Below are 20451 nucleotides of genomic sequence, written 5' to 3' on the forward strand. Positions count from 1 at the left end.
AATTTTAGATTTTGGTGTTCTTGATGTGTGACAGCTTCTAAGAAAGGGATGCAAAAAAGACAGAAAGCATTTGGTCATTAAGACTGTATTTTTTCAGTCAAGGGCAAAAAACAGCTCACATAAGAATTTAATTTGTCCTCTGTGTAAGACACCTTGCCCTGGGCAAAATTCACATATTCTGACCTACCAGATCCATGTAGAAATGTATTTTGATGGATTTCTACCCTTTGGTCAATATACTACAGGATATTATGGTACATTCTTGCCCTGTGACAAAATGTGTTATTTCACCACATTAATGTCTAAAGGACATTTTTGATGGTCCACTGTGCAATGAAATTATATATCAAACTTAATGTTTTCATATATACAACATGCCATGTAATAGGAATAATGCATGGCTGTGGTACCTTTTGATGCACTTTCCTTCCACTTTTTGTAATTATAACAACTGCAACATTGAAATGACATGAAAACATTAAATGCATTTCCTTATGTTTGTCTTAAATGAATAACCAAGTCAATTTCTCATCAAAAGATTTGTCCTTGTCAGTTTTACATTGAACTATACGATCAATGCTGTATGGACTGCATACTCAATGGATTATAAGGAACAAGAGCCATGCATGTAGGCATACACAAAACTTGTGGTCATTGAGGTTATTTGTACAAGCTTATGGTATCTAAAGTCATGATAAATATTACTCTGAAAAATTTTTCAAAAAGCTTGACAGGATATTTACTTTCAGGAAAGTCACTAGTCTGGTTTCTGCTTCCGTAAGTGGCTGCTTGTAGTTTGTAAACGAGACTGATAACCACAAAACCTTGATATTGAGATTTCCAGGATTCAATCATTATAATTATGCATGTTTCTTCAACTGAGCTGTTGATAGGAGTTCCAGCATATGTCAAAGCAGTGCACTGCTATGAGAGACACAAGTCACGCGAGTCGCAATTTTAATTTTACTTTGAAGCAGTGTCTGAGAATTCGAATGAAGGAGTTGTAAAGCTCTTTTTGTAGGATCTGTGAAATGAGATGCGAGTCAGATCTTTGGATTAGGATGTATCTGCCATCCTGAAGAGTAAGAAAATCATGTGGTTTTATCTCTATTTACCTTTCATATATTCCTCAGAGGTAAATCTGTGGAATGTGATGAAACCAAAGTCTCATAATGAAATAAAAAGCTACAATAAACAAGGATGTGTCTTCTATTGAGCTGTCACTACATATCTCATGCATATTTAAGAGGTTTAAGTTAAATTCAAGCTTTCTCACCCTTTTCACAGAACAGGATCACATTATTCAACTCCTTTCAGAGTGCATATTCACCATAGCAGTAGTTAACTGACGCTTTGAGAATACTGATTGTGTCCTGTCCGTGACAACCTCGAATGACCTTTAGAATCAGGAACAGCAATACTGGAAGTAGATATCATACTGCCCAGTCTTTTCCATTTTTCCAAGCTCATCTTGACTGAAATTTACAATGGACACATGGTCATACATGGACACATACATACAAGTGCAGTCTGCCATTATGTATAACATGGCAAACTGCTTCATTTGATATGCAGGAGACCCAAATTTCCCCTTTTCACCATATTTCAAATCTATTGTTTTCTGTGGGGCACTGCAAGCACTTCAGGGCACCACTCATGAAGAGAGATGTCAGCACCTTGGCCTCTGTGAGTGGATTATCAGATGCAAATGACAAACAGAAACATGTGAATGTCAGGGGAGCAGATGGCACCACAGGTAAGGCCAGGACAGGGGTCTGCAGCTTTCCTTCTGATTCACAATGGCTTTGAAATAAAGCTGATGTAAACATGCTGGTTTCAATGGCCCTACCTGAATTTTCAGTTAAGTGGGCCTTGGTCTACATAGCATGTCGGCCTCGAGTTACGCATTTCTCAGATCTTCAAATAGCATTTGAGATAAGTAGCTATCTTTGTCTCGGACACCCATGAGCCTGAGGGCTTTAAAGAAGCCTTTCAATCAGTTGTTGACTGACAGGGGGGAAAACGGATGACTCTTCCTCTACAATCTATGGCTCAAGTTCATTAAGACCTGTGTTCAACTGAAGAGGAGAAGCCAATGGATATGTACTTGAAATGATTGCTAGAACAAGCAACATATTTCCTGTATGGTTTGATATTTCCAGAGATTTTTAAGAGCTTTTTTTCATTTTTATTGTGACAGTGAAGAACCGGGCTTCACTTACTGTGTGAGTATGACAATAATAACACTGATTGTTCTCGTACTGTTTACTACATACTATTCACTTGCATACAGACAAATAACTACAAATAAAGCCAAATTTTCCACTCTGTGGATTCAGGATATATACATAGGCAGTCTGAACTACAGGTGAATTGGACAAGACTGCAAAGGAAGAGTGCAAAGGATGAGAGAACCACAATAATTAATAAAACTAGATTTGTGTTTACACCGAATGTTTAGTTCCAGCAAGAACAGAACATTAAGGCTACACATGCTGCAGTATGGGGCACTACTAGACTCTTTTTGTTAAGAAGATACATTTGACCCCTTTAGTATACTCTACCAACATTACACTGGAACAATTAACCTCACAATTTGGAATTATTTTGTTTATGGGAACATGAAAAGAATGCACTTCTAACTTCATGAACACATTGCAGTTATGGAAACGGTTATGATGTTCACCATTATATTTAGTCCAAAGAGAGAATGAATACCTTGAAATGGGTACCTTTTACCAGAGAGCACAGAAATAATTAGGAATAATTACAGCAGCCTTCTGAAATAAAGCTTTTTACTGTCCCTAATTGAACCATATATTCTCATTTTCTCCTCACATAAATGATTCAACATGAAAGCCCCATTCATTTGATGTTTTCTGTTTTTCTGTCAAACAAATAGCTTCCCCATGTGTACTGTCTTCACATTAATTTTGATTAGCTTCTTCATAAAATGCACATATATAGGCTTCCTTTATATATAGGCTTTGGAATACACTCTAACAATTAGACCTTAGAGGGAACAAAGCCAAAACAATACACCAATGCAAATTAAAAACCTTTTACAAAGATGAGCATCGCATGCATTTTTGCTCTCCTTTTTTTGTTTATGTGATATTCACTTTTCCTTACTTTTTTGGTAATAAACATGGAACCAAATTCATTTGCATTGATACCTTGATTGAGCCTTTAGCTAATCCTCTGTGTGACTATGAACCAATAACATTGATTGTACTGACATGTTGTGTGTGTCTTTAAATGAATTCCATCTTCATCTAAATCACTCTTTACTGACATTTTTTTTTCGCTTAGCCTGATCTCAGAACATTACTGTTGTCTCCCATCATTGATACTCGCGTGCACACACACACACACACACACACACACACACACACACACACACACACACACACACACACATATATCGCTTAACACTTCTTCAGCAATCTACAATAGTGTGCAGATCACAAAAGCAGTTCAAGTAATTTGTGAGAAAGAAAGTTGCCTGTAATGAGGCCTTGATCTGCCCCTTTGTTAACATGTGAAAACGAATGAAATTGGCAAAGATAACTGCAGTTTGTAACACACGTTCTAATGAGAACATCGTCATCCAAGGAGCTGGGTGAAACCTACTGACTGTATTGGACGGAATGTGTTGGTTACAGGTATTCCTTACATGAAAGAGGTCGAATCATTTGCATCATCATTCTATGCAGAGATTTGCACATGAAAAGGAAACTCGTGGCCTGACAGAAGCCATTAAGAACACCAGCCTCTACACTGAAATCCAATTACACACCGTGTTTTATCAAACAACCTGCCCAACGATTTGCAGCCAAACCAAACCTCACAGTGTACAGCTGCTCAACATCCAACAGAATCAGCGTATGTCATTTCCATTTCAAATGCACCACACAACCGATTGAAAGACCCAATTCCTTATAGTTACCCAACCCTCTCCTGTTCATCTCCAGCTAAAATCCTGGACTAATTCCACTTCAGTTTTACTCATATCTGCCGTCCCCATTTGACCCCCATGTATTTTTTTAATAGTCAGAGAGGCTGGCACGTAATTTACTTTTACAATTCCACACCAAAGGGAATGAAGCATTTAATGAAGAAGCAGTGACTCATAAAGTAGGCCACTCAGCAGGCGGTAAGTCTGGATCTGGGGACTCAGAGTTCAAGTGCTAAAAAAGCTTTTACACATCTGCCCGCTGTTTAAGCTGACACTCACTCACCCAGCCTTGTGCGGCATCGCAGGGAAGTGTCCCACCTGCACGTGACCGTGAGGAAACGAGGGTCCGACGCGGGACTGCTGTTTACTCCATCAAGCTGCCCGGGTCACATCCCAGATGGAGATTAGAACAGCAGGCCTGCACTTCAATTGACTGAATGTCTGCATGCCTGGTGCCTTTAACTTCTAGTTTCCAGTTTGCAGCGAGGGAAACAAGGGCTGTTTAGCCCATTACGTGTAAAACCTTGGAGGCGTAGGTCACAGTGACCTACACTGACCGTATTCATCAGGTCAGAGTTCGTGTAGAGAATTACCAAGGTGTTCGTGTGTCCCTCACTGACTCGCAAACAGTTTCGCCTAGAGACAGACTTTATGGTAATCAAAACAGAATTCATTCCCTTGTGCTCGTTTGACCTCTCATGGGTTGAATTGCAAAGAAGCATTCGTAGCAGCGGGCTACAAACACAAGTATGCTCACACAGAAACATACAAGTGGGTGACAGGTCCAAATCTTATATCTGTTCATCTGCTCTGTTGACAGAATCCATGAAATTGTGATGTTCTTTGGTGATGCACCAAGTTGCAAGTGAACCTCATTCTGATGAAATACTGATACATCAGGGACACCACCAGTCACGTTTCCCCAGTATGCTTCAAGTATGTTTCAGAACACTTTTAGGCATTGTCAAATGGGCAATCAACACCATGTTACAGCACTACAGCAGGCATACACATGTACATTAGAGAATCCCACCTTATCTGCGCCAAGGGTTGGTGTCACTGCAAGTTTGGGTTCTGGGGCATTTCTAATCACTTCAGCAAAGTGCACTCCTTTTTCTGCGACAATTCCTGTCAAAGACAAAATGCATAAAAAAGACAATGAGAAAACGCAGACTATAAGTCCATATGTATTATAAAGTCTGCAGAATATTCAGGCTATCAAAACAGGAATTAAAACAGGGACTAGGCTCTCCTGATAGGCTGGCCATCAGACATAAGGTCACTTATAATTGTGTAACTTGTGACTGGAGTCATTCATTTATTACCATCCAATTACATCTGTGCCATGTACAATATTTCAGCAGGATGAACACACAACCCATACTGGGAAAGTTTTAATGACTGACTGATGAATGAGCAGCTACATTGTTAGTGTTCCTGTTTTGCTAGATTTATTTCTCTGAATGTACCTGTAAACACTACCCTGTAGAACTGATGTTTAAAGTAAGTGTGATTCAGAGTAAAACTATAACACCACTGTTACCAGAACTGTGGCCCTGGCTTGGTTGAATCATGTCTGGCCACAGAGATGAATGAAAACTTAGCCCCTGTGACCCCTACATATTGAGTCAATGATTATACCCACAGGTGGGTATCTGTTGGTTAGAAATTCTAATATTAGTTAAACTTGGTGATCTTGTTGTCACATCTGCAACTGTCAAAGCAATGCTGTCAATGTGCGTAATTCCTGGATGTGCACAATCAGCCAACCTGGAATCCATCTGAGTGAGCCACAATACTTCTAGTCCCTCAGGCAGTGGTGATCAATAACACTCGGGTTTCCAATCAATCTGAAAACTGAAGCCATCTCTTCTGCTCCTTCAGACAGATTGGCTCATTCCACATTTGTTTGCAATTATCAGATTGGTTTCAAAGTGCTGTGAGAATTATCTGCTGTTGGAGGAACATGGGATTTGAAGTCCAACCAACCCTTATCATAGGAGGTCAACCAATGACCATTCAGCAAGTCCACACCTGCATGCCAGCACTCTGAAACCCTCTCTGCTATGACATACATCACTTGTTTTATAGCTATACTAGGATTATAACTATATTATAGCAATTGTTAAAAAAGCAATAAATTATTAAGTTGTTTAAAGGGTCACACTGCATTTTTTGTCAGCTTTTAGCATCCTCTACCTCAAACAGACACTTTAGTTAAGAGAAGGATATCATTTCGTCACAGTGTTCATACCTTTGTTTCAAGTTATAGACGTATGTAAAGACCATAAAAGCACCCCAACAAAGACTATTGCTGAAAAATGTCAGGTTATATGGTTTACAAATGAAAATAAAGGTGTTCTGTATTTTCTCAAGTTGAGTGAACTGTTTTGGGAATCTCTTTTGTTATATGAGACTTCACTCCTTTTGCATTCTTTGATCTTTTTCCTTTTATGTTTGTGACCTTGGATATTCAGAAGCACCGTTTGGAGTTTTACTCTTCCTCTTCCTGTGCAAACCTTGCTCACATTGCAGGTTTTTTGTATCTACACTATTTCTGACAATTCCCTACACGTAAGAAGGCAGCCATTTTAGATGTAAATTTGCATCATGCCATGTTGTAACATGCTTTAATGAAAAATTAACTTTGCTAAATCTTCTAGTTCTTTATAAGACTGAAACTGAGCTATACACTTTGCCAGAAACTTCTGCCACAAAATAAATTCTGAATTTATTGCAGAGACATAAGCAACGCTTGTATAACATATTACAACTCCATTGACCTTTAATTTGGGTTGAGCAGGTTGTCTCTTCAATATCTGTTGACTCAACCTGAATGTACTTGACATTTGAAGCCAGGTTAACTGTTTGTTACTGTTAGCCCAAGCTGTAATACATTGTCCTTCAGCATTAAAAGAAAAATATACAAGTGTATACAGACTACACTGCTTTGATAAAAAAAAAAACATTCATACAATTGTATATGAATGTATTGCATACCATTGTCACTGTTCTGTTTTATGTGAATTTATGTAATATTTCATATGGACAGAAACACCTCACCCAGCACAAAAAATCTTTATTTATACATTGTTCCTTATGTCCTTCAGCAGTTATGTGTACTGAAATGCAATGAGCTGGTTTTGCACATTTGAAGTAACCATTTACTTACACAATTCTTTTTCATGCTCTGATGTTAGTGTGTGATATGCTGCCTTGCTGATGCTTTGCTGATTGATGAATGCACAGTAGATTTACAGCTCCCTGAAATTAGTCTTTTGATTCTATCTCCACATGAAAGCTTTCGAAGCACTGGTGGTTGGCCTGAAGCATGTAGCTACTTCTTGGAATTTCAGCTGAAAATGAGTGTACTCCATCTCAGGTTGGCCCCATTTGCCTCTATTCTCAAAAAGGAAGTGTGACGCTCAGACCCGGCGTTGTGGGGGTGTTTAGGGGTGCATTGCACTCCAAATGGACCTCAGTGCACCCCCAGTTGTCTCCTTGTATCCTAATGTCTACATAATGTTTATGACTTTTTGTGCACCCCCGTGGATTGCAATTGCACCCCTCTGTTATTTCTCCTGGTGCTGAACCTGGTGACGCTGGTCATACCCTTTCTACCTGCTAGCATAAGGTTAGCACACTGAAACTGAAATTTCTAAATGAGTCTCTGGTAGCTGAATTATGTACTTAGGGGAATAGTGTTGACCTCATCAGATTGTGACCCTTTAAAATTTAAGCAATCCTATGGATTGGGATTTAGAGAGGTTTGTGAGGGATATTATATTTTTTATCTCTTTATGGAAACAGTAATTCCTCACAGTAAGACACACACCATCTTGGTATACAAACTGTTTACCATATCCTCAACTAAGCTTAGTGTATGGAGTCTGCATTTATGCATCATAATGATCAAGAACTCTTTTTTAAGGGTAAGTGATTTGAGTAAGAAATTTAATTCACTACAATGCACAGAGGTTGACCAATTCATTATGGGCTTTGTTAGTTACCCCAAGGTAGGTTATAAAACCATTTAAGGATCTCAAATTACCTTATGTTACTTTTTAAAATGAATGACAATGTTTTCAATGTAGATACCTACTATAAGGTAAGGAACAACATTTAAAATTTTCATTACAGTTTCCTTCTTTTTAAAACATTGAAGTTTCCCATTTAAGAGAGAAGACACAAGACCAGAGACACAATGCAAATCAAGAGTAGACAAATTGAATTTTGATGACTGATAATTTGATTTTGCATAGATTTATGTTAAATTTAACATGGGTGATCTGGATCTAAATATGCCTCTACACCATAAGGGTGCCATTACTGCAGTGCCTATCATGCAGTATTAATCAACTGAGTACTCCATCTAGGGGACACTCACCATCTTCCAATTTCTGGAGTCTTGGAACGGATTCTGTCAAGGAATACAAAATTCATTGACAGCTGTGGATATTTGTCTACTGTCAAATCATATCACTGGCCCAACCTCTTAAGATCTCAGCACAAACCTGTATGTTTCTCTTTGCTAAGCTGGCACAACTCTGCCGCTAGGGGCTGACTGGGCTGACACAGATTCAGTTCATATATTTTATTACTTTGCTGAGTCACACTACACTACCCATGGAAAAATCATAGTACTACATATGTAAAGCTAAATATATTAGAATTTTACCTCTCGTCACTGGTTCCTCCTTGTGGTGAAATAAACCATATTGTATGTACATACTATAAGCCTCTGATGTAACATAGGACTATGTCCTAAGTAGATACAGCACATAGACATTTGGGAAATGTGTGCCTTCTTTTTTTAAAGAATTATGTGACTATGAAATATAATTAAATGGGTTTTCTTTGACCAGAGTATCTTATCGGGGCAAAATCATTATGATTATATCAATAAGCCTCTGTGCCACTTTGCTACCACCACTCTACTTCTAAACACACGTTTTACTTGAATGGCTCGAATGTTTTGTTTCAATATTTCATAATCATTCAACAATACCAGGTCAGCTGTCACCTAGTGAAACTGGAGCATCTTTTCCTGACAAACCACAGAGCCTCTGTTATTATTCAAGTTATACAAGATTGACATCACAAACAAACCTGTAGACCAACTGACCTTTCCCATGGTAGGATTGAAAAAATACAACCAACTACTTGCCCACTACCCATTGAAAGAGAGGGAATGGTGGCTTTCTTCCAAAAGGCCCAAACACACACGCTTTGATGGAGTACAGCAGTAGCAATCCTTCATGTCAAGGCAAGTCACTATTGGTCTTGGCATCCTTATTGAGTTATGTCTGGTTACACTGGAACTCAGGATCCGAGACGTCTTCATTGCTTAGCGTCCGGCTTGCCGCTGACAGGCCGAAGTTATCGCAGATGGACCTCAAATGGGGTCTGACAGGGATTCAGAAAGGACCCCTCGTCAACATCCAGCAGTCACATCTACTTCCATTTGCCAGCCAGGATGGAGAATCCTCATCCCTTTGTAAATAAAATCACTAAAAAGCCCCATTCAGCCCAGTGTGTGTTGTCCTGGCCAGGCCCGCTCTAGAGACGGCACCCTTCACCTTCTGCTTCTGATGGCACGATGGAATATAATAACTACTGACAAGCAATTAAGACTGAGCACTCGACGTAATGAAAATGGACTGTGTGTGACCTGAACACAGCGGCTCTCCGCGTTGAATGCCACCGAGCGAGGCAGCGTGCAGGCTTTTGCCTACGAGGTGAGGACAAAATGATGCTTAATTTTTTTTAATTAACGGTATTAAGAACTGCGTTCCCACCACTGCCCCGCCCGAGCTGCTTTAGTGGCAGACATGTATGACAAGATCTAATGGAGTATAATTAGTCTGAAAGAAAAGCAATGGAATGATTAATTTGACACATGCCATACATCTAAGGGCCGGCATTAATAATTCAATTTCTCTCTCTCTTTGCAAGTTTCTCTCCCCCTCTCCGGACCATTAATTACTGATCAAAATTTTTACTCCACTCAACTCTTAACTTTTAAATGGAGAGCTCCATAATGAGCTGTGCATTTAAAATATGCACGTTAAACTGAAACCATGTTAATGGGACTGTAAGAATCGGATATATTCAGTTAATAACAATATGTTTAGAGATGTATAATTATGTGTGGCTCAGACCATGGCAAGTTAAACCCACACTCTTCCTGAACAGTTAATGAGAAATCCCAGGTACAGGAATAGGGGACTGTGGGCAGCTTATTCCACTACTACATTAATTGGATTCAAAATTTGTGATTAGTGTCCATCAAAGTCATTATTTAATTTAATGCTGACATTTATGTTTGACTTTTTGTGGTCTCTAAAACAGTTTTTTGCTGCCAACTGGCTTGGCAGCCTAAGGGGGGGATATGGAGGTGTATATTATGGGTGAGATGACAGCTTTTTGTGCCAAAGAAATATTATATTTGTGAAAGCTGCTCCTTCAGTATGAGATCTTTGGACCTCTGAGAAATAAAATAAGGTGCTACTGGTTGCAATATATTTTTGATGTGTGAATAAATTCAATGTACAGCCACATACTTTTATACTGAGGTGGCCAAACACATGTATTTCGTTTTGCTTCTTGCACACAACAAAGCTATATATTACGTTCTATAAGCAGCATGTGTGGAAGACCCATGGGTACTATTTAACTCAGCTTTCTACTCTACCACATGCAGCCATCTCACAATGTCCCGCTGGTTCCCTGACCCCGCCCGGCTTTTCTGTCTCCTCTCTGTAGATGAGCAGAGTCTGCCTCTACACACCTCTGCAGCCAGGTTGCCATAGAAATACCCCAGATGCATACTGTGCAAATTGATCCATTACTTTATCTCATGGTCACATTTCATATACAGACGTAGTCGTGTCGAAATCAGTGAAAGCAGTCTCAATTGCTTCCATTCCATTGCTTTTTTCAAATACTAACCTTTATCACGATTTCTCATCATCAAAATCTGTTACTGTCAGGCTGTCCACATTGATTTATTATTATTTAAGCCTATGGTTTAGAGAATGTTTGGATGAAAGAATAACAATGAGATACAAGAGACATTGTGATGACATCAAACATGGTGTTAGTGCATGCAAAACAACCTGCAGTTGTGCTTCTTATTTCTTAAGTGCAAGACACATTGAGTCTGCAAGGGCAAAGGTCCTTTAAAAGGCCAGTCTGTCTTTACAATGAAATCTGCATGATCCCATTATCTGACCCCTAATTTCCACAAATTGCTCAGCTAATGAAATTACTATTCCATCATGTAAGCTTTAAATCACATAGCTGATTGCATTAAACCCCCTGGTCACTTTACAATCAATGCATTGTTTCCTAGTAATTAACATAATTTAATCAATTGTTACACTCAAGTATTGCTAAAAAGAATATCTGCACTGTCTTCAGGTTTGAAGGTGTAAGTGTTAAATTCCACCGTAAACTAAGCACAGCTGTAATTCCAGTATTTATGAGTTATTATTACTTATTATTATTGTACCATTATTTGTACTAATCATCTGTTGTGTACAGGGCCCTCCTATGGCTTTGTGTTTTGTTCACAAGCCCACTCAGATCATTGCCTTTCATAAACCCAATATGTATCCTGCAATCAAAAAAAAATAACGCTGACAGTGCTACAGCACTGGATACAGAGTGCACAGGTGCAGACACCTGACTATCACAATCACAGCAGCCTGTGGGTACAGCAATGAGGGGCACACAGCGTACAGCTACTTGACACTGAAAGAAATGTGGCCCCTCTTGCTGATGAATCCCAATCACATACTTGACCTAAAGGAGAATTAAAATATAAGATGCCCTGACACTCAAAGCAGCTGAATATCAAATGTCTATTAGGATAAACTGGGTCCAGTCCAGAGAATGAACTGAACACCATTGTGACCAATTTTTCTCATGACCTGTAACACTCACAGTGTCAGTATTCCACCAGCCTATGTCCACTTGCCATGGACTGTCAAATTTGTATATTGCCAAGGCAATGAAAACAGTCATTACAATGTGTCTTAGGTATGTAATTGACACAATTGTGATAAAAATAATAATAAAACAGAGCTGATATGACTAGATGGGCTACATATTGGTCTGCTGTTCTAGTGTCTGCCTTAAGTCATGTTAAATGACAAGAGAATGTTAGGTAAACCTATCAAATACAATCGATTTGCTTCTGATACACATCAGCAGAAAAGATGTAGTCACACAATGTTTGGTCATTAAAGACAACTAAAGAAAACCAACCTTTGCAACCACAGATTCACATTAGCAATGACAAGTGTGGTCAAAAGAATCAAATGGCTAACATTCTTACAATGATACGGCATTGATGTTAATATCATCTTACAGTTAACTTGCTTAAGAAGGCAGGCGTAACGGTTAGGGACCTGGCCTTGTAACTTGAAGGTTATATAACTCAATCCCGAGGTTGTAGGTTGAAAACTGAGTGGTGCACAACAGCTGCAGTCATTGAAAAAGGTATTTGAATTGCTTCAGCAACTGCTGAAAACATAAATGGTACCATTTAACATAGAGCATACTCCTACTGGCTTTAGTGATTGCCTGAACCAGGTTAGCATTGTCACAGTCTTAATTCAAGAACCAGCAACACAGATGTTAATACATATTACAAACACAGTATTAAATTTCAAATGCAAAGAGTGTAAGAATTAATTGTAATTATTAAATTATTAAATTAATGTCAATTGTGATCTAATTGGTAGAACAGCACATGGTTATTTAGTAAGTATGCAGGTTTCTGCACAAGAAGGGAAAGAGCAGAGCCTACAGAAAGTGAAAATTGAAGCCTTGCCTTCAATTAAATAAGCCCTGTGGGCTACACATTAATGAAGTTTAAAAGAGTTGCAAAATATTCCAAAATGAAAAATGAAAACAACGATGAATAATAAAACAGTAATTAAAGCTCTAATTTAAGAATCCTGATCTCTGAAAGACCTCTCTTCAACTTAGCTAATTAAGTGTCAGGACACATTTAATCCTATTTCCTGGCATTCAAAAGCTATGCACAGCTGACACTGAATCAAAGAAGGATAAAAGTACATCCATTCATTCACTTCATCAAAGTTCAACAGATTGACAGATATTCTGAGACTTAGACCCATCCAGAGAGAGAGAGACAACCATGACACACTGAATGCGAATCCAGCAGGGACACAAAGCAAAAGCCAGACATTAACGATGTATGTGCACTGCAGTGCACAAGGTTAGGGTGTAAGAATAGCATTTCAATATGGCAGACATATTTTTATGAGACGGGACACTTATCAGTTTAATTCTAGTTTACTCTCATGGTGATTGATAGTCGACAGTGTGTGTGGCCTGCTTCAGAACAAGCTGAATGTGTTTGCTGATTTCAGCAGAAAACCCTTCTCGTGTCATGGAAATTCAAGAATATTTATACCTTGCTGCTGCCATTTTCATGACTCTATAAATCAAGTAAAGAGGCTGTTATTTACCAGCTGTAGATGGGCAGGCCTCTCTTGGGGTTTACCAGCTATGTTTTCCTAGGGTTTAACATTAATCGGCTTGCATCAGCCTACTGTCAGGCAATTTTTTTGCCGCAATTAGATAAAAACATCCGAAGACAGAAGATTTGGAACAAGCTGTCTGCATTTATTTTCTGCACTGTGTACTATTTCAAAATGCACATTTAATCCTACACAAATAAAGTGCTAAATTAGAACTTCATCAAGGCCCTTTAAATTGCAAGACAAGTGCACTAACAATAATCCTCCCTCAGATGAACATTCCAGTTTTTTGGTATTATTGCATACTATGCCTCAATAACGACATCACTCTGAATGAGGAACTTTCACTGGTTCCGATATCTTGCAGATGAAGGACAGTGCTCAGAAAATATCTCATCTTTATGCGCGGGAGCATCCATCATCCGATCAGGTACCCGGCGTTCTTACCATGCATGGCTCTGTAGGCACAGCCCAGACAGGCGGAGTTGGCTGTGTCGATCGTGTACACGGGAGCGCCAAACACATCGGACAGGACCTGTGCAATCACGAAGAGGAGGAGAGGTCAGAACTCATCTTTTCCAGAGTTTGAAATGCCCCTACACCTTGACTGGCCATTATCTATGCTTCGATTTGGGCTCTCATCTGGCCGTCTCCTTTCACTGACCATCTCTACATAGCTGCCCTCCTACACATTTAACTGCTTGGATCTCTAATACTGGAAATTCTTTGCTGCTAGACCAACTTCACATTGATTTACACAGAACAGAGATGGGTAATTTCAGACCTCAAGGACCACATTTCTAAAGGGTTTACAGTTAGATTTAAATGCAAGATAGATTTACACCTTGACTGCTAGGCAGGTGACTTGACTTCCTACCTGAATGTTGACTGTCGCTATACTTGCTGTATGTACTTTTGTAAGTCGCTTTGGATAAAAGCATCTGCTAAATAAATAAATGTAAATGTAAATGTAAATGACTTATATTTAACAATTAAGAGCTAAGGCAGAATGAAAACCTGCAGACACTATGGCTCTCCTGCACCTGAATTGATGAGCCATGACACAGCATTTGCTAGTTCTTTTGCTGATGTCCTGAATAATATAATTTCAAACACTCCCACGAAACAGATAGATATTTCATAAGTTGTTACAATTAGGAGATCACAACTGGAAAGTTGGGGGGCTGGGGAGGGGGGTGGTGCTTCAGAGCTTACTGGAGGCATAATGTAGCATCTAATGAAAAACCGCTAGCAGTGTACAATACATTGTGGGAAAATCCCACTTTTTCATAGGTTTGTTATAGATTTCAATATCTGATGGCCACATTCCAATGAGGAGCAATGTGCACAGAGAATCTGTGAAATAACAAAAAGAGGGGAAAAAAGACAACATGGCACTTGATTTTAAGCAAACCCACTGATAACAGGGCTTGCACTGACTGCTCACCCCAGGGCGAGTGCACAACAGGGCCTAATGCATGGAAAGAGAGGACTTCTGAGGTCAGCCTATTTTTCAGCAAATCAAACCAAAGAGCAGCTGTGTCCCTCCAGGAGACATGAAAGTCAGATGAAATCAGTTTCATTAATGACTCGAGGGCAGTATACATACGTGTGGCGGTGGGTAATATCGGGAGGTAAAGTAGTCAATTGCGGATACACTGTATGATTTAAAAAAAGAAATGAAGGAGATTTTGCTCGCTTCTACAAACAATAAATAAATAATTATGTATGGGATACTTTCACTGCAAATAGGGACTCTAGTGCTGTACCTGCAGTATATCTTTGTTGGAGGATGCTCCGCCCGTAGCAAGTACTCTCGTTCCCGGGACTAGAAAGAAACATAAATAAAGGTGACATGAAAACGGTACAGAATGACTCCTGAGTGGCTGAAACAGTTAAGGCACTTGTTTCAAGTTTAGGTTACACCCCAGGAACCCATAGCACCGGAAAAAAGTGGCTTTGCTCCACTAAGGGGAAAGGGGTGGGTAGGTCAACCAGGGTTCCCTCATTCCTCCACTGTAGCATCCTCTAACGGCTCATGAGATGTGTGAAGTCCCTCAGTGACGTCAGTAAGGACACACCCATCCTCCACTGGTCGGTTGGCTCTGCTGTGTTGCACCGTGGGACTTACTGTGTAAAAAATAGCCTCTAGATGTGTCCGAGCATATTAGAGGATTGCACTTGTCTCACTTCGGCACTCCTGCTCTAGCACTGGCATTATGCATAGAGACAAGCTTCACACAACACTACTGTTGATCCAAAAGTGGGGAAGAGAGAAAGGCAGAAGGAAAACACTGAGAAAAGGATGAAGAACCTTAGAACAAACTGAACAACTGGATTGGATTCTGTGTGCTCACTAGGGATGCAACGGTACACGGTATGTTGTCGAACCGTTCGGTACACCCCCATGTTCAATACGCACATATGAACCACGGTATTACGATATGCCTGTCATTTTCCTATAATTTCCAAAACTTGCTTATTGTGCTGCAGACTACATGCACATTGTACATTCAGATCCACAGAACATGTCTGGAGCCTATCAGCACTCTGTATGCAAATATAAGCTGGAGAAGAGAGGGGAAACTAAAAACAAATATTCTCTGAGCTCCAACGTGACAATGGCGAGCGCTAGCGAGACAGAGAGAAGCAAATTTGAAGAGGCACCGCCGTTTTTCAAATCCACTGTGTGGGAACATTTTGGATTCAGCATTCAGTACGATGACGAGGGTAAGAAGACCGTAAACAAACAAAGTACAGTCTGCAAGCATTGCTTTGCCGCTGTCGGCTACTCGAGTGGAAACACTTCTAACGTGTCTCATTTTACGTCGCCATCACCCGGCTGTATCCCTTGCAGGAGCAAGGAAAGTCCACTCATTAGGGGAAACACAACAATCTCACGCCACTGCCTTCCAACAACAATTTGTGACAAATTCAGAAAAACATAAAGAAATAACGAAAGCAGTGGGAGTATTCATAGCCAAAGATTTGCAGCCCTATTCGGTGGTTACTGACTCGGGATTTCGTCACCCAATGAAAAAAATTGAACCACGTTACAATATCCCCATACCGCACACATTTCAGCAGCAAAGTAATTCCCAAACTCTATGAAACATCACGGAGAGAAATTGAAAACGAATTGACACGGACACCCTATCCAGCTGACATTGTCAGTGCAAGCCGTTCTCGTCTTGCTTCAGAGAATGTTGACATGCTCATCTTTTTACAGAAGAACCTCAGCATAAAGGAATAGATATCTTATATAGGGTACCAACTTGATGTTGCACTTTATGTTATTTTTACATTTAATATTGCCTATACAAGTACACTATATGGACAAAAGTATTCGGACACCTGACCATTACATTGTAATGACATTGTATTAAAACACATATAGTTTAATATGGAGTTGGTCCCCCTTTTGCAGCTATAACAGCTTCCACTCTTCTTGGAAGGCTTTCCACAAGATTTTGGAGTGTTTCTGTGGCAATTTGTGCCCATTCATTCTGTAGAGCATTTATGAGATCAGTCACTGATGTTGGACGAGAAGGCCTGGCTCGCAATCTCCGTTCCAGTTCATCCCAAAGGTGCGCGATGGGGTTGAGGTCAGGGCTCTGTGCGGGCCAGTCAAGTTCTTCCACACCGAACTCATCAAACCATGTCTTTTTAGTCCTTGCTTTGTGCACTGGGCACAGTCATGTTGGAATAGAATATAAGGGGATAGAGATAGAGAGGGCCTAGCCCAAACCCTGAAAAAACAGGTGTGGCCAAATACTTTTTTACATATAGTGTATGTACCCTGTTTATTTAAAATAGAGACGGCAAAGCACCTACAGGTTATCAAAGCTAAGACGCACCTTTAATTTTAATGTTTTTTCCCCCCTTGATTTCATACAGTAGAGACAGAAACCAGGCCTAGTCAGTCATGCTGCCATTTTTTTGAATGGAAAGTTTTATTTGTCTATAGGCAAAATAAAGAGTTCACTGTTTAAAGGGTGATGTGATTTTATTTTTTTCTTAAATATAAAGATACCGAAACTGTACTGTTACCGTGGCCCAAAACCGTAATACATAGCGAAGCGTGGGCCCATTGTATCGTTGCATCCCCAGTGTTCACGTGACCACGTTATTCAATATTGACCTATTTATATTAACTGTTTACTCCAGGGGCTGACTGCAGCCCCCGCCAAAGTCACAAAGAGTGAGCTGAGGGAATTAAGTGACCCCAGCAGAGTCCATTATAACGTTTGCGGATCATGTGATGTTTACATATTTATGATTAGCAGAAAGCAATCTACATACAGTATACATGGAACGCTTCATCTCAAAATCTCACAACGTTGTCCACAAACATTTTTAAAAACAGTATATATTAGCAAGCATTTCCCCATTTCATATAACAGTATGTTTCATCGTAACACACTAGGTTCATGATATATCAAATCCTTTAACAAAGCTATAAACTTTTCAATTGAATACCTATCACCCATTCCAGAGCACTCAATTTTTATTCAGAATCAGAACCAAGGTTCTGTAGAAATACTGACAGGGCTGTAGGTGTTTGACAATGAAAATGACTCGCTAAAGAACAAAATGTAGCAAGCTATTAGCCAAGTGAATATTGATTCATTTTTTCAAATAAAGGAACGGACATATTGAGGTGAAATATAAGGCAACTGAGATTCTTTGTGCGGTACCAGAGAGGCATATTTACTGCCTGCTGTTGAATAATTGTGGAAATACTCTCCTTTCATATAGTGAATGTGGTAGTCAGAGTGGCCTAAGAAAACCAATTAAACAGACCCAAACCACTTATCTTTTGCTTCTCAATATCCCTTCTTGCCAAAAAGAAAGTTGCTAGGCAAGTGTTCAGCTAGTCATAAAGAACAGAGTTAGAGTGACGTTTGTCTTCTTAACTTAAACCCTATTTAAAAAAAAAAAACTGGTGATCTCAAGGTAGATCCAAAATAAAGCCTCCCTGGTGATAAGCGTTCGTGAGAGAGGTGAACTCTGATCAAAATCAAGAGGAGCCCCTGTCAAATAGAACAGAAGTACGGGTGAACCTCAGTCCCCTTCGGGAAACAGTATTCCCATATAAGTATTACTTCTCTCATTCACTAGTGGGATTATTTCCCTCTGTTTTCCACAGGAACTAATAAAAGTCCGCACCCCCCCGTTCCACCTCCCCCAGGATCCAGTAGCTGACCCCAAACCCACGACTGGGAGAGCTGAGACGTGAGTTGACAGAAAAAGCCGTCCTGCTTTTTTTAAATTTTTTTTTTTTTATTTCAATGCATGCCTCTGCTATGATATGCTAATGCATGCAAATGATTACCCTAGCACATGTCCTAGCGAGAGATTTTCACCTCAGTAAATACAATCCTGCTTAAGATGATCTGAGACACCGTATTTCTCGGTGTGAAAATCTACAGCACGTTGCCTGAGCTGACCCCATCTGGCAGGCACGGTGCTTTCACTACTAGCCTCCTTCGTGCATATCCTGGAAGCCAGCAAAGCAGTCAGACTACAATTTATCCAGCTTTATTTTCACCTTCAATTATTTCCCACCTACCTAGAATACATTAACCATGAACATCAGATACATAATGCCACGTGTATGAGTGTGCTGTGATGTAGCTGGTACAGAAGAGACTACTGTCACAAAAATATATATGGATAAAAAGAATGAGCGTTAAAGCATGAGCTCTGTGGTCAGTGGTGTTTTCGGAGGACTGTGAACAAAAGGAACTGTGGTTTTCTACTGAAAACCACATGATTGCAGCGATGGAAAAAAATATCTTTTCTTATTTATGTTCAAAAGTAATGTATCATAAATGTGATTATCAATCTACCATTTCATTACCATTTGTACTGTATATCAAATTAAGATATAGAGATGATTAATTGGCTAGATCAAAAAGGCCAATTAAGAAATTTGGTGAGAAATTTTTATGAGGCATGAGATTTTTTAATGATGGCCTTGGTTGAACATCTCATACAAAACACAGTATTCCTTTCAGTGTACTGAGAAGGCTGTGAGAATCAGCACTCTTGTTCTGCAGTAAATATCATTACATATAACCAGGCATCTCAGTAACCTCCACAGTGGTGAAGTGATTCGTCAGGTAATCTCATTTGAATGTGTGAGTAATTAGTGTAAAATTGAAATGAAAACCAATTAAGAGCAACTTATGGCCTCCTAAATAATGGATGGGTAGCAGAAAGCCCAGAAAGCAGAAGTGTAAAAAATTGCGAACAAACAATACACATCAGGGAGAATACACAGCAGTGCACTGAATTTATAATGCACAATTTGCAACATAGATTTAGATCACACACTTATGCCAACAAAAGAGAGACATCTGACATCAAAACACATTTCAAAAGGCACACTGAGAATAGAGAATTTCTGATGCAGAACCTGAAAGGTGAATGAAAATTTTTTCGACTGCTGCAGAGATGTCATTTATGATTTAACAGAGGCATTTTTCAGTGCAAACATACCCTTAGAGGAATCTGATCATCCTAAACGTAGGCTACACAATTTAATAGCAAAAACTTAATAAGGGGGGCTAGAAGCGGTGTGTCATCTGAGGACACAAAAGACTTGTGGGCTGCCACAAAAAGAAAACACTGTTAGACGAGCCTCAAAAAGCATATCCATAGCAACACAGTGGTCCCTGGACGATGCATGATACCTTAAGGGACCTCATCAAAAACTGCATGAACCACTATCCATACTGATACAACGTTATACAACATCACAATTGTTTCATTTACCCAACAGCAACTGATTGCTAACAGCAGTCCATAGGATGCACTGAAAGACAGTGTGAAAGAATGAGGCATCCAGTTCACAGGGCCTTAATTAACAGCCGAAGGTTAAGAAAGAAACATGCCCCCTGCTCATCCCCCAGGAACTCTGTCAGTGCCAGCCAAGTAGGACCTATTCAAATACTAACCTGACCCAGCTTCTGA

The 20451-nt window shown here is 39.6% G+C and overlaps 1 protein-coding gene across 1 annotated transcript in view; it reads right to left on the minus strand.

Moving 5' to 3' along the window:
• The window catches only part of xylb (xylulokinase homolog (H. influenzae)), a 64861-nt gene that overhangs the window by 7123 nt on the left and 37287 nt on the right, over positions 1-20451 (minus strand). The window contains exons 16-18 of the mRNA XM_036554128.1: positions 15243-15301; positions 13921-14008; positions 4992-5086 (exon numbers count right to left, since the gene is read on the minus strand). Coding sequence (XP_036410021.1) covers positions 4992-5086; positions 13921-14008; positions 15243-15301 — 242 coding nt within the window. The remainder of the gene's footprint in view (positions 1-4991; positions 5087-13920; positions 14009-15242; positions 15302-20451) is intronic.

This window comes from Megalops cyprinoides, chromosome 2 (genome assembly GCF_013368585.1).
Source record: "Megalops cyprinoides isolate fMegCyp1 chromosome 2, fMegCyp1.pri, whole genome shotgun sequence".
In the NCBI taxonomy this organism is placed as follows: domain Eukaryota; kingdom Metazoa; phylum Chordata; class Actinopteri; order Elopiformes; family Megalopidae; genus Megalops; species Megalops cyprinoides.